The 13,419-nt window shown below is 37.1% G+C and overlaps 1 protein-coding gene and 1 long non-coding RNA gene across 5 annotated transcripts in view; one reads left to right on the forward strand and one right to left on the reverse strand.

Annotated features, from left to right (window-relative positions):
- LOC122822616 (potassium voltage-gated channel subfamily A member 1-like) overlaps positions 1 to 13,069 on the reverse strand; it is a 32,340-nt gene extending 19,271 nt beyond the window's left edge. Inside the window, exons 1-4 of one of the 4 annotated variants that reach the window (XM_044101457.1) lie at positions 12,673 to 13,069; positions 10,932 to 11,654; positions 5,885 to 6,767; positions 867 to 1,137 (exon numbers count right to left, since the gene is read on the reverse strand). In XM_044101457.1, the coding sequence (XP_043957392.1) occupies positions 884 to 1,137; positions 5,885 to 6,767; positions 10,932 to 11,618 (1,824 nt within the window). In that variant the 5' untranslated portion in view covers positions 11,619 to 11,654; positions 12,673 to 13,069 and the 3' untranslated portion in view covers positions 867 to 883. Of the gene's footprint in view, positions 1 to 405; positions 1,138 to 3,222; positions 3,794 to 5,884; positions 6,768 to 10,931; positions 11,655 to 12,672 lie in introns of those variants that run through there. The other 3 variants (XM_044101455.1, XM_044101459.1, XM_044101458.1) reach the window with 3 other exon arrangements.
- On the forward strand, positions 1,010 to 11,053 carry LOC122822620. The gene is made up of 3 exons (XR_006369175.1): positions 1,010 to 1,120; positions 3,576 to 3,712; positions 10,964 to 11,053. It is a non-coding gene; the product is annotated as an uncharacterized LOC122822620 (long non-coding RNA).
- Positions 13,070 to 13,419: the final 350 nt, after the last annotated feature.

Below are 13,419 nucleotides of genomic sequence, written 5' to 3' on the forward strand. Positions count from 1 at the left end.
TGGTTTTTGTCCTACAGCGGCGCTTCAAAATGAGCTGAGCGATTAGTAGAAAACCGCCTCAAGTGCATCTTGACCTTTTTCACATTTTCTCATACCATAACTACAAACCTTACTGCTTTTGTTTGGGTTTGTAGTGCTACTCTGATATAAAGCTTTGTATATTTGTGATGTGGAAGTAAAATTATGCATAGTTTTATAAATAAATGTTCATTTAAAAACTGCACAAACACAAAATCTTACCATTTTCGGTCTAGTTTCTGGTGCAAATATCTTAGTATACTTGAAATAAAACAAAACTAACTAACAAGTAACTTTTCAGCAAAATATAGGAGTCAACAACTCCTTAATATTTATTTATAGTACTGGTTCTACTGGCAGAGGTTATACAATTTGTGGAACAAAACATTTTGGTCATAAAATAGTTTTAATAAACCTTTAGTCATCACATTAAAGATTGGAGAAACAAAAAACCAAATCCGCCTTGCCCCTGATCACTTTATTAATGAGAGAAATTAAAATTAATCACAATATTTCTGAACATAATTATCATTTACAGAATTATGCTACAAGCCAGCTAAAGAATAACTGCTTGAAGAAAAACTAGAAACAAAACAACTCAGGATCATTTACAAGGGAAAACAGGAAGTAAACAGAACTGCGCAAAAGAGGAAACGGACTGTCAAAATAAACAGGAAGTCAAATTATCACAAGAAACGTTAAAAATACAGAATCAAAACAACAGAAATCAAAAAAATGATGAAAAAACAAAACCAAACTCCTTCTGATCATAATATTTTTAGCAACTTTTGGACCAAAATCATAAATCAGAATCAACTTTATTCAGGCAGACAAGAAACTTCACTTACTTTCCACTTTGCAGCTTCTACTTTCTGTGCAGGGAAGCACGGAGGCGGAAACATCCTGGTATGGATGGTTTTTTCACGGTTTCCCAGCATTGAGGAGCCCAGAAACACCGAGGATGAGTCACAGACGGGTCTTCCAGCAGGACAAAGACCCAAAACCAGCAGTCACAGCGACCAAGGAGTGGCAGAAGAAGAACCAGCTGGTGTCGAGTTCTGGTCCAACCGGTCTCCACACAGCAACCCTGCAGAGGAAAAAGGTACGTTTCCCAAATACCTGAAGGATTCAGAGAGTTTCAGTGAAAAGGAAGGGACTGCACTGTAAAAACACAAAATCATACCAAGTATTTTGGTCGAGTTTTTAGTGCAAATGTTTTATTACACTTAAAATAAGACAAAACTAAATAATAATAAATAAATAGTAACTTTTCAGCAAGCTATAGGAGATTGTTTTAAGTCAATAATTTCTTAATATTGATGAACAAATATAAATTATTTCAATCATAACAAGACATTTTCCCATGTTTTAAGTAAACATGGGAAAAACTTCTACTTCTCATCAGTAGTCAGGAATTATTCACTTAAAAAAGCCTCCTATATCTTTTGAAAAGTTATTTGTTTTTGTTTTCTCTGTAAAAATGAAGGGACTACACTGCAAAAACACAAAATCTTACCAAGTAATGTTAATGAAAAAGTACAGATTATTTTAATTATAATACGATATTTTCCCCCACATTATAAGTGAAATAATCTGCTGGTAGAACTAGAACTTTTGATCAATATTCTGTTATTATTGACTTAAATAAGCTCCTATTTCTTGTTGAAAAGTTACTTCTAAGTTAATTTAATCTTTTTTTAATTATAATAAAATATTTGCAATTGTTTCCACTGCAAATATTGTAATATGCTTAAAATAAGACAAATCTAACATACAAGTAACTTTTTAGAAAGATATTCTAAATTGTTTTAAGTCAATAATTCCTTAATATTTAGGAAAAACTAGTAGTAAAGTGGAACTATTACTTTGAAAATTAAAGAATTGTTGACATAAAGTAAGCTCCTATTTCTTCCTGAAAGCTACTCATAAGTTAGTTTTGTTTTATTTAAAGTGTATTAAGGTATTTGTATGTTAAACTAGTCTAAAATTACTTGGTAATATTTTGTGTTTTTCCAGTGTAGCTTCAGTTTCAGGTAATAATCACCTGTGTTCTGCAGTGAAAGTTTTACAACTTTAATCTTTGCTTAAATCTTTTTAATCATGTGGTATAAATGAGTAATATCGTGTTAAGATGACTGATTTTTTTAAAATGTTAGGTCATAAATCAGAGCCAGTGAAAGGTGGAAGCGTCTGTTTTATGACAGTCTGACCTCTAGAGGTTGAATCCTTCCTCACACAAACCTGACTCATAAAATCCTGAGATTTCCCAACACTAAGAACCGGAAAAAAATCAGGAGGAGAATCATCCGTCATCCATTGTGCGTCTGCCTTGGCGTTTAAGCCTCGAGGCGTTTAAGCCTCGAGGCGTTTAAGCCTCGTCATGCTTTAGAAAATAAAAGAAAAAGCTTTTTTCATTTTCATGGTCATCACATTCTCCGGGAGTCGCTGCACAGTGAGTCATGTGGAAGGCATGCAGAAATAAAACATGATCTTTTCTAAGTAAAGAAGGACGTACATGTATACATAGAAACATCTGCAGACAACATGGCGTCCACACAGCCTAATAAATTACACTTACTCTTTTAAAGACCTGCAGTCAAACGACTTCAGGTAAAGAAACATTTTTTGTTGATTTAGAGCATTTATTCTGACTGACTAATATAAAAAGAATACTGCAAGCATTCTTGTTCTACGATTTAGTGCAAATATTTTAATACATTTGAAATAAGATGAAGCTAACTTATAATTAAGTTTTCAGCAAAAATTAAACAAATAAATAATTCCTTAAGACTGATTTTTAAAAAGTATAGCAGATTATTTCACTGATAACATTTTCCCCTTGTTATAAGAAAAAGTCATTTTTTGGACGATTACTTTTTACTTTTACTTGATTTTGGCTAATTTACTTATTTTGTACATCTCAGAATTAGAGCCATGCTAGAAAAAACAATTATGAGAAGAAAATTGTAGTATTTTATTTGCAATGTTCTTGAATATATGAAATAAATATATTAAATAAATGTAGCATTTTTCAAACTTTATTAGAATTACATGCATAATATTTTATTATCCTGAATAACAATAATTTAAAATAATTTTTCTTAATTTATCAAATAAATTCTATTTTATGATTTGAATTTTATAATTCTCATAATTTTATTTTTTTAGTATGGTCCTAATACTTTTGTAACCATTTACCTTTAATTTTGCCTGATTTTGTTATTTTGTTTTATTAAGAGTAAACATATTAAGACAAAACATTTCAGAGAATAAAGTCATATTATAACGTTATGCTTGTAATATCATGACTATTTTCTTGCAGTGTGTCCTTAATGGTTGGTACCAAAATACCAAAATCTCCACTTAGCTTTATGTTTTGGTCTTCTGATTATGTAATTTTTAAATCTTAAATGATTGATAATTTGATCAGTTACTTGCATAAAAGCACTCTCTACTCTTACTTGAGTAATTTCCTGGACGTGTTGAATGTGTAATTTTTGGCTGCTCTGCCCTCTGTGGTGTGGATTAAAACGTACGGTGACCGTTTCTGTCGTCAGATTCTGATCCAGCTCGAACACGTCCAGACCTCTCTGACCTGAGATCGGCTTCTTCCCGTCTCTCTCTCTCTGATTCTGGATCAGTTCTGCTGTGCGAACTTGTCACAGAATCTGGCTTTGGACCAGCTGCGTCAACGGTGAGTTCACAACCGCCAGCCGTTGATCCATGTCTTTGTTGTTCGTTAGTTTGAGATTACCGCGCCACATCTCTGCCATAGCTGTGACAAAGTACAACGTCAACACCTGTTAGCACAGTTACCCAATGCTAACAGTTAGCCGATGCTAACATCTAGCAGATGCTAACAGTTAGCCGATGCTAACAGTTAGCCGATGTTAATATCATATTTGTCATATTTATTCACATCATAGCACTTTAAAATAGCAAAGTACTGCACAATAAATAAATAAGATGATGATTGAATCTGCCAAGATGCTAAAACTGAAATGTTGTATTTAAAACACAAAATAAAGGAAAAAAATTCAATTAAATAATAGATTATTGTTGAAGTGGTTAAACAATGTGGGAAGTTGTTTGTAAAGTTATGATGAAGTGATCTGGAATATTTAGTAATACGAAAAAAAATCATTATTCATTAATTTATAAATCTCAACATTTCAAACTAAATATTTAACAAGCTACATATTTAGTTCAAAAGCTCAATACTTAAACTTAATATTTAGGGCGTAGACTAAATACAAATGAAATATGTTAGTCTGTCAAAATTAAATAGAATTTTGACAGACTAAGTGCATATTTGATTTTAATGACATATCTAAACATATTAATTATATTGTAAATATTTAAATATGTTAATATGGATTTAAAAGCTAACCATCTAAGATAGTTTTAAAACTAAATATTTAGTTTGGACCAAAATATTTAGCTTACTCACTAAATATTTTTTGTAAACTAAATATGTAGTTAAGTTAAATACTTAGTTTTATACTTGCTAAATATTTAGCAAACAAGCTAAACATTTAGTTTGACGCTGAATATGTAGCTCTTGGCACAGTGGAGAATCTGTGATGCTGAGGGCCTTGTTGTTCTCCAGAACCTTGTTGAAGTTCATGCCGTCATGAACTCTATGAAACCTGCAAGAAAACTGAAAAACGGATCATAAAAAAATCTTTAAGAGGCACAACCACTTAAAGAAATGGTTTACCAGACACAAAATCAACCTTCTTTATTAATTAAACCCAAAAAGAGGATAATGAGCTGATTTAAAAGATTGCATAAAGATCTCTCTCTCTAATGTTATGAAATGTTATAGAGAAAGACAGTTCTAAAGGTAAAGGAGGGGCTGAAGCAACATCAACAGATTTTCCTTCAAATCTTCTCCATTTAAATGTTGGATTTTTTAGTGTTTCATTTTGCCTCTGCCGTGAAAGTCCGATTTATTTTAGCATTTTTAAAGGTGGAGAACACTGTCATAGCTTTGCAGTAACAATAAACAGGAAACAAAACAAAGTTTACTTCTAGACTTTGCACAATGTTATCACACAAAACCCTGAGCAACGAGAATCAAGGTAACCTGCTGAATTTGTGTTCAAATTCATCTTGTCGTACGAGCGGTACCTTCTTTCCTTAAAGGTGACGTTTCCTTGAACAGTTTAGGAAAGGTTTACACAAAACGTGTTCATCATATGATGATGAACAAAATTATTCTTTGACAATCAGATTTTAGTCTGATTATTTTTAGCTTCTTTAAGAATGAGCTCCCAGTTTTAGGGCGTCTTGTCACTTTAAATCCAATCAACTTTTACACTCGCGCGTGGAAATGTCTGCAAACAGATGCGCAATTATACAACCTTGTATCTTTGAAAAGCAGAAGTGGAGCCTTCTGCACAACCAACAAGAACGCAACAACAAGACATTCATCTTTTCTAGCAGCCATTATACAGCAGTAAAACCAGCTGACCAAACATGCTGAAGCTCAGCTTGGGTTGCTAGGTAACGGGCGGAATTCCACTGGGGTTGCTAGGTAACGGGCGGAATTCCACTGGGGTTGCTAGGTAACGGTAGGGCTTCACTGGGGTTACTAGGGCAGTAACTGCTGATTTGTGACATTATAATACTCAGTAGATTTTTGAAACTGCTCATTTTTTAGATACCAAAAACATTAACTTATTGCCAAAAATATGGTTGAGTGTTTTTTGGGTATTTTTGTTAAGCATTTGGGTTGTTATTAATAGCAGCAGAGACCCAAAAGGAAGTACAAAAACGCGCAAAAAGTGTCAGAGTGTAAATATTTTTCATCACACTTGGGTAACCAGAGGTTCTTTGAGAGGTAATTTCATCCCTTCCTGACCTCTTTCTCCCTGTTCTGCACGAAGCCCAGCCACGAGGTTTCCATTGAGCGGCGGACATATCGCCCTTCTCTGTTCGTGCAGAAGTGCACTATCCCCCATTAATTCAGGATCCTGATCCGTCCCATTGTCTTCGTCATTCTCTTCGTCGTCCTCGTTGTTGTCTTCCCACAGCGATGTGGAGACATGGTGATACTCCCTGTGGTCCTCACATTCCATCCCTCGGTGGTAGAAGTAGCTGAAGTTTGAAACGATGACGGGAACCGGCAAGGAGATGGTGAGCACACCCGCAATGGCGCACATGGACCCAACCAGCTTTCCCACAACCGTCATCGGAACCATGTCCCCGTAGCCCACCGTGGTCATGGTCACCACAGCCCACCAAAACGACTCGGGTATGCTGGTAAACATTGTTTCAGGACTGTCCACCTCGGCAAAGTAGACAGCGCTGGAAAACAGAATGACGCCGATGAAGAGGAAGAAAATCAGGAGCGCAAGCTCTCGCAGGCTAGCCTTCAGCGTCTGACCGAGGATCTGGAGGCCTTTGGAGTGACGGGAAAGCTTGAAGATCCGGAAGACTCTCACCAGCCTGATGACTCTGATGAGTGCCAGGGAGACAGACGGCGGCGTGCCTTTGTCCTTGGCCAGCTCTGTGCCCACTGTGACGAAAAAGGGCAAAATGGCCAAGAAGTCGATGATGTTCATGATGTCCTTGAAGAAGAGGATCTTGCTCGGGGCACTGATGAAGCGCATGATGAGTTCAAAGGAGAACCAGCAGATGCAGATGGTCTCGACTATGAAGAACGGGTCCTGGAATGGGGAAAACTTTGGTGGGACCAGGAGGGTTGCATTGGGGATGGTCGGGTGAAGCGTGGTTGTGTATTGCTGAAAGATAAATGGAGAAGTAATAGTCACAACCAAAGAAAATACTGATTTTCTTCCTTTTGTAAGTCCTTTTGGGATTTTGCATTGTTTTTGTGATTTTCTTTTTTTTTTAGTTAAAATCTCTGGTTTTTGGTGCTACTTTAGGAAACTTTTCAAGGAACGGAGGTCTCAGTCATCTGGGGGCCAACCAATTGATTTTTGCCACATCTTTGCCCTTGTTCACAACCAAAAGAGAAAATTATACTCAAGTAAAAGTATCACTACTTCAACATATTTTTACTCAAGCCAAAAAAAGAAAAACTTAGTCACCCAAGAAATTACTCAGGAGTAAAAAAGTATTTGGTAAAAAAGTTACTGAGTAACTTATCAAGATATCAGTTGTTTAATATTTGAAAAATATATGATTAGACTGACAAGAATAAAAGGTTCTGTGGAAATGTTGTTACTTTAAGGGCCAACATGAACACACTTCTCTTTTCCAGCAGCACATACTATGGTAAAACCAAACGACCAAACGTGCTGGTGCTCTGTTGGGGTTGCTAAGTAACAGGTGGAGTTCCGCTGAGGTTGCTAGGTAACGGGTGGAGTTCCGCTGAGGTTGCTAGGTAACAGTGCAGTACTAGTCAAATGTGACCAAAGGTGGGTAGAGTAACCAATAATGATCCTCAAGTAAGAGTAGCTCTATTTCAACATGTTGTTCTCTTTCAGCTCCTGTTGAAAAGTAAAACATAGCCGTCCAAGAAGTTATTCAAGTAAGAGTACAGAGTAACTGTTCAATCATTTAATATTTAAAAATTACATAATCAGACAGACTAAAATATGAAGTCAAGTGGGAGTTTTGGTGTGTTATTTTAAAAGATAAATTATAAAAATATGAAAATAATTCATATAATTAACATAATTACAAAATTATGACAGAAAATTAGGGCCATACTTTAAAAAACAAACAAAAAATTAAGTTATGAAAATAAAGTAATAAAATTATGAGAATAAGTTATATTACCAAAATGAAGACATAATATTAAAAGAATTAAGCTGTAATATGACTTTATTCTCTTAATATACATGTTTTTTTATATATATATAAAACTTATAAAATTTTCTGTGTTTCATAACAGAAATGCTGTAATGGTTCATTGTTTAGAGTTATTTCCAGGAAACTAAAAAAAAATTGTGAAAAGGCAACAGAAGAAAACTTTCTGAAATACGATTATAATTTCCTCAGCTGTTGTGAATAAATTGGTTGATCTGAAGAGTTTTGTAAATATATTTATGACTGGATAAGTCAAAGGTCTGTGAAAGAGCCTTGGTTTAAAGTTTGAAAGTCTGGATCTTCGGTGTGACGAAGGTTTCCGAGCAGATCTGCGTCTCCATGGAGACGGTGATTACAGCAGAGAAAACATTTTCACGATGAGTATGAGATCTGTGATACGGTGACAACCTTTTCTCTCCTCTCCTTTTTCACTCGCCCACCAACTTTTATAGAAATCACTTTCTCTATTTCTGATCACACAAATAAACCTTAAGTTCATGTGACTCTGGCTTGAATTACGGACATCTGGCGCTTCATTTAACTCAGATGTTTGTTTTTATCTGGATGGAAAATGCTCGCCTGACATAACTTGGCATTAGAGCCTTTTAACAAGTTAGATAAAGTTACAGTAAGCGTTCGATGGCTCTGCGCTGAAACACAGCCGGATAATACCACCTAAATGCTGCGGCTTCGTGTTTATCAAGGTTTGTCGCTTCATCTGGATCGATGTTTTTATAATTCAGCTCAGATTAATCAAATAAGAGGGATAAACGATATGCCAAAATCAACACGCAGCTGAGCAAACATCTCCATCTCCTCTTTCAGCTCTTAATGAACTCCGTAACCTCTCTGAAAGAAGGATTTATTACAGGACCAAAGTTTGGATTAAATTAGTTTCAGCTGGAAAATTAAACTTTCCTTTAATGTTTCTCGCTACCCATCATGTTTTTGTTTTTTGCAAAATATATGAATTTCTTTAGCAAATAAATATTACTAATCTGAGTTTGATTGCATTAGACTTCCACTTTAATGCTGGTTCATGCATAACTCTAATCTTTTATGTCAACTGGAAAGCAACACAATGAATTTATCAACATCTAATATTTTTGTGAGATTTTACATCCAGAGAGCGACTGATTAGATTTGGATTTCATCCAAAGCATTTCTGATTTTCTGCACCAATGGATTTATGACTGATGCCAGCACTGTGCAAAAATGTTTTAGTTTTTATTTGATTTCCATTAAAAAAATAAGTATCTTGTCAAGTTTCTTATGCGAATATCTTGGTACACAAAACTAACTTACAAGTGACTTTCCAGCAAGATATAGGAGCCTGTTTTAAGTCAATAATTCTTTAATATTGATTTTTTAAAAAGTAATTTAAATTTCCTTCTATTTTTTTTCAACAAAAAAAATTGAGTTTCTTCTAGCTTTGTAGAAAATTTCTGAACTTAATCACAAAATTTCATAGTTTGGTTTGTGGAAATTTACTCCATTTTTTTCTGTCAACAATAAATATAATACATCATCATACAACTGAAATAATCTGCCAATGGAACTAGTACTTTTTCGCAAATAATAAGGAATTATTGACTCTAAACAAGATATTCCATCTTATTTTTAAGTTAGCTCAGTCTCACTTCAAGTGTTTTGAGATATTTTCACCAGAAAATAGACCAAAAATACTTGCTAAAATTTTGCAGAGTGGGAGCATTTTATATCCTGAATGCTTCATAAATCATAGTCAAGTAGCTTTGCAAACAAAAACCGACAGGAACTGGGCAGAAGATGGGCACAAAGTTTGAAGAAATCTCCGACTAAAACTTCCTAAAAAAGACCCGAAGGACCTGAAGACTTTCTGTACGCTGCTGCATCGTTTCTAATTTCATCCTGCGGCGAAAAGCTGATCTGCCGCCGTCTTTTCCAAGCCGTTTTCAGAGCCGGTGAGTCACCGCGTTTATTAATACGGACATCGGTTTATGTGTCGTTGCTCTCTAACGGCCGTCCATGCTAAGTTTAGCCGTCCGGGTCTCATGGCGCGGTAACCTTAGACCAGCTCTCGCATTCACGCTCACTTCTTCTCCGCTTCTCATTCACTCTCACTTCAGGCTGGTTTTGAAGAATCGCCCAAACAACTCCGACAGGTGTCTGTTGGTGAAAACAAGCTAAACATCTACGCAGTGTTCCTCTGAGCACCGACAGGATGACGTCTCCACTCCGTCTGAGTGGATCTGACGTCACTATCTCTGCTGCTTTGCCCGCTTTTTTTGTCTTATCTTCATGTTTTACATTTATTTTTAAATCAAAACGGTGACACTAGTCTGCAGATTAAAGGTGCAGTATGTAACGTTTAAAAAAGAATATGTTTGTATATACATGTCTGTTAAGCTGTCATCATGTGGTGACAGATAAGTAGTGAAAAAGTCGATCTAATAACCCCAGTGTGTCCACCGCTCCTGACCATAAACAACCAATCAGATCCAGGAGGAGGGTCTTAGCACTGTCAATCACCCTCATGTACGCTGCTTAGTGTGCTAATGATGGGAAAACAATATACCATTACAGAAAAACCATTTATTTGGTAGCTATGCTAACTAGCATTAGCATTCACACCAAGTTGTGCTAGCTGCAGTGTAGCAGAGAGCAAGGGTTGTTAGGGAGGATGAGCATCACACAAGATTGTGATAGACAGCGCTAAGACTTCGGTCTCCTGGCTCTTACTGGTTGTTTGTGGTTAGCACTCAGAGCGCTGGCTAGTATTCTAATAACATGCTTTCACAACATAGTAACAGTTTACACAAATGTGTAAAAAGAAATGTTTTTTTATAAAATTTTTCTTAAAAAGTCAAAAAAATTTCAGCGGTTTTCTAATTGTTTTCTTTAGTGGTTCTTGGTACAGCACCCCCACAGGCAAGTAGGGGAACAGGTTTTTCAAAACGTTTGGTTAGTTTGACTCAGTGCAATGTGAAAGAACCGAACTGCAAAAGTAGCAAAATGTTGTGATTTCGGTGACTCTACTGGACTATCAGGTGTGAAAACATCCTAACCTAAATTCTGCCCCATTACCGGGGGCGTCGGGGGCTTAACCTTTGCACCCAAAGTGACCCTTCATGCCAACCTGTCCTCCTCACCTCCCGCCGCTCCTTCTCGTTTCTGAACTCAGGCAGAGTCTCCAGGCAGAAGATGAGGATGGAGAGGACGATGACCATGACGCTGATGATGGCGATGATCCTTGCTCCACCCGAAGACTCGGGATACTCAAACAACATCCAGATTTTCTGCTGCCACTTTGAGGTCGGCAGCGGCCTCTCCTCCTCCTTGGCGAAGCCCTCGTCCTCCTTGAAGCGGTCGATGATGTCCTCGCCGAGTTCGTAAAAGTGCAGCTCGTCCAGGAACATGTCCAGCGGGATGTTGGCGGGCCGCCGCAGCCTGCCGCCCGACTGGTAGAAGTAGAGGATGGCGTCGAAGCAGGTGCGGTTCCTGTCAAGGAACAGCTCGTTGCGCAGCGGGTCGAAGTAGCGTAGCCGGCGCCGCGGGTCGCCCAGCAGGGAGTCAGGGAACTGAGCGAGGGTGCGCAGCTGGGTTTCGTAACGCATCCCGGAGACGTTGATGGCCAGGCGTTCACTCAAGTCCCAGCCGCTCTTACAGGGGCGGTGGCTTAGCCTCCTGTCCTCGCCATGCACCTCCTTCTCGCTGCTCTCCTTCTCCAGCTTGTTGTACTTGTCTTTGCTCTGCTTCTGTTCGTCGCTGAGCTCATCAGCTTTTTGTTTCTCCTCTGTCTTCCCCTCGTCTCCGGCTCGCTTGTCTTGATTGTCCATTTCTCTGCGTTGGGTGTTTCTTTGGGTTGCCTCTCTCTGAAAATCAAACAATCGAGACTGAGCCATGAGACACAGATGTCTGACAAGAACCAAATGTAAAATTTACATTTTGCACTTTTTTCCAGTTTTGTTTGAGTCTCAAACTGTGTCTAAAAAACACCCAGCTGATTTTTGACCTTTTAACTTAAGTTTTATCTCAGTTTCCAAATCAGTTTCCAAACGCTGTTTCAAAAACCTCCCGATTATTACGTCACATTCCACTGGCACTGTGCCGTTACCTAGCAACCACTTCCAACCCCAGCCCCGCTACCTAGCAACCACTGCCAACCCCAGCCCCGCTACCTAGCAACCACTGCCAAGCCCAGCCCCGCTACCTAGCAACCACTGCCAAGCCCCGCCCCTATCTGAAAACTTATAACAAATAATTTAGTTATAGATTGTTCTGACAACCAATCAATTAATAACATAAACATTGCCATTTTCTGCAGATTTTTATTATTATTATATTATTATTATATGTTAAAAGATGTGAGAAATATTTCAATCCCTTCTTTAAATAAAAAAATAAACAATTTAATTGCCTAAAATGAAATAACAGCATTCTTCTAGTGAATGCTTGGTTATTTGTAGCAAAGGATGCAGCTACAGATAAAAACAAATACTCAGCTCTTTCTGCTTCACTTAACAGTGCAGTGTAGGAATAATCTGTTTATTATTTTCTTGGATTGACAGATTAATAATTGCTTAATGAGAGATTATGTTTGCAGAATTTGAACCAGGTGAAGCTAAATGGATTCCACTTTAGTTATGGGTTTAACATATTTACAGAAAAATGTTTTTATCATCTCAAATGCTAAATGTCTATATTTTAGTAATTTTTTTTTTGTTGCTTTTTTTTTCGCTGTTGTTTTTCCACCAAATTGCCTTTTTTTAGTCTGCATACTTCATTTTGCCATTAATCAATTACTAATTTAACTGACGATTATTTTATCAATCGATTAATCATGATTAATCGTTACATCTCTAGTTTTTAGACTTTTCTCCTCCTCCTTACCTGGCTTCAGGAGCTCCAACTACTCACACCTCCACATATTCCTCCTGCTTTGCCTCCGTCTCCCTTCCCTCCGTCTGCAGCCGACTCTTCGTCGATCTCCACATCAGGATGTCCAGGAAAACCCTCCCAGTGTTTTTGTGCTCGATGTGGCGGTGGTGGCGTGGCTCCTTCAGGGGCCGCTGTGATGTTAATCTGCAGCGCTCACTTGGAGTTAGGCTTGTTTGTGGGTCTCTTCGCTAGCACCCTCTCTCTTACGGGCCGCCCCAGGGAATGCTGCAGGGTTGAAATTTAATCTTTGACCCTGATCCAAGAGTGCCGCTAACCCCCCGCACACACAGTCCCCACCTTTGCTGTCTGAAAATGTCAACCTGTTAAATCTACTAAACATACTGTACATGGTGAGTGCATGAATATTGTACATATCTGCATGATGATAATAATATATTGACTATCATCGCTATTTCCTGCTGATTATGTGTATTATTTATTTGTGTGTTTATGTGTATTATTTTCAAAAAAAATACTTGTAAATGTTCTGTATAACATTATTTTTAGATTTCTTTAATTATTTTTTTATTTCCTGCCAATTATTGATATTATTAAAACATGCATGTTGTAGATTAAATTAATTAAAAACAATGTATTTGTTTTTTACTGCTTAATATTTATATCATACATTTAAAACATACATGTGATACAAAACCTAATGTTCTGTCTGACATTATTTTGAGATTTACCAATTCAAAA

This window comes from Gambusia affinis, linkage group LG19 (genome assembly GCF_019740435.1).
Source record: "Gambusia affinis linkage group LG19, SWU_Gaff_1.0, whole genome shotgun sequence".
In the NCBI taxonomy this organism is placed as follows: Eukaryota; Metazoa; Chordata; class Actinopteri; order Cyprinodontiformes; family Poeciliidae; genus Gambusia; species Gambusia affinis.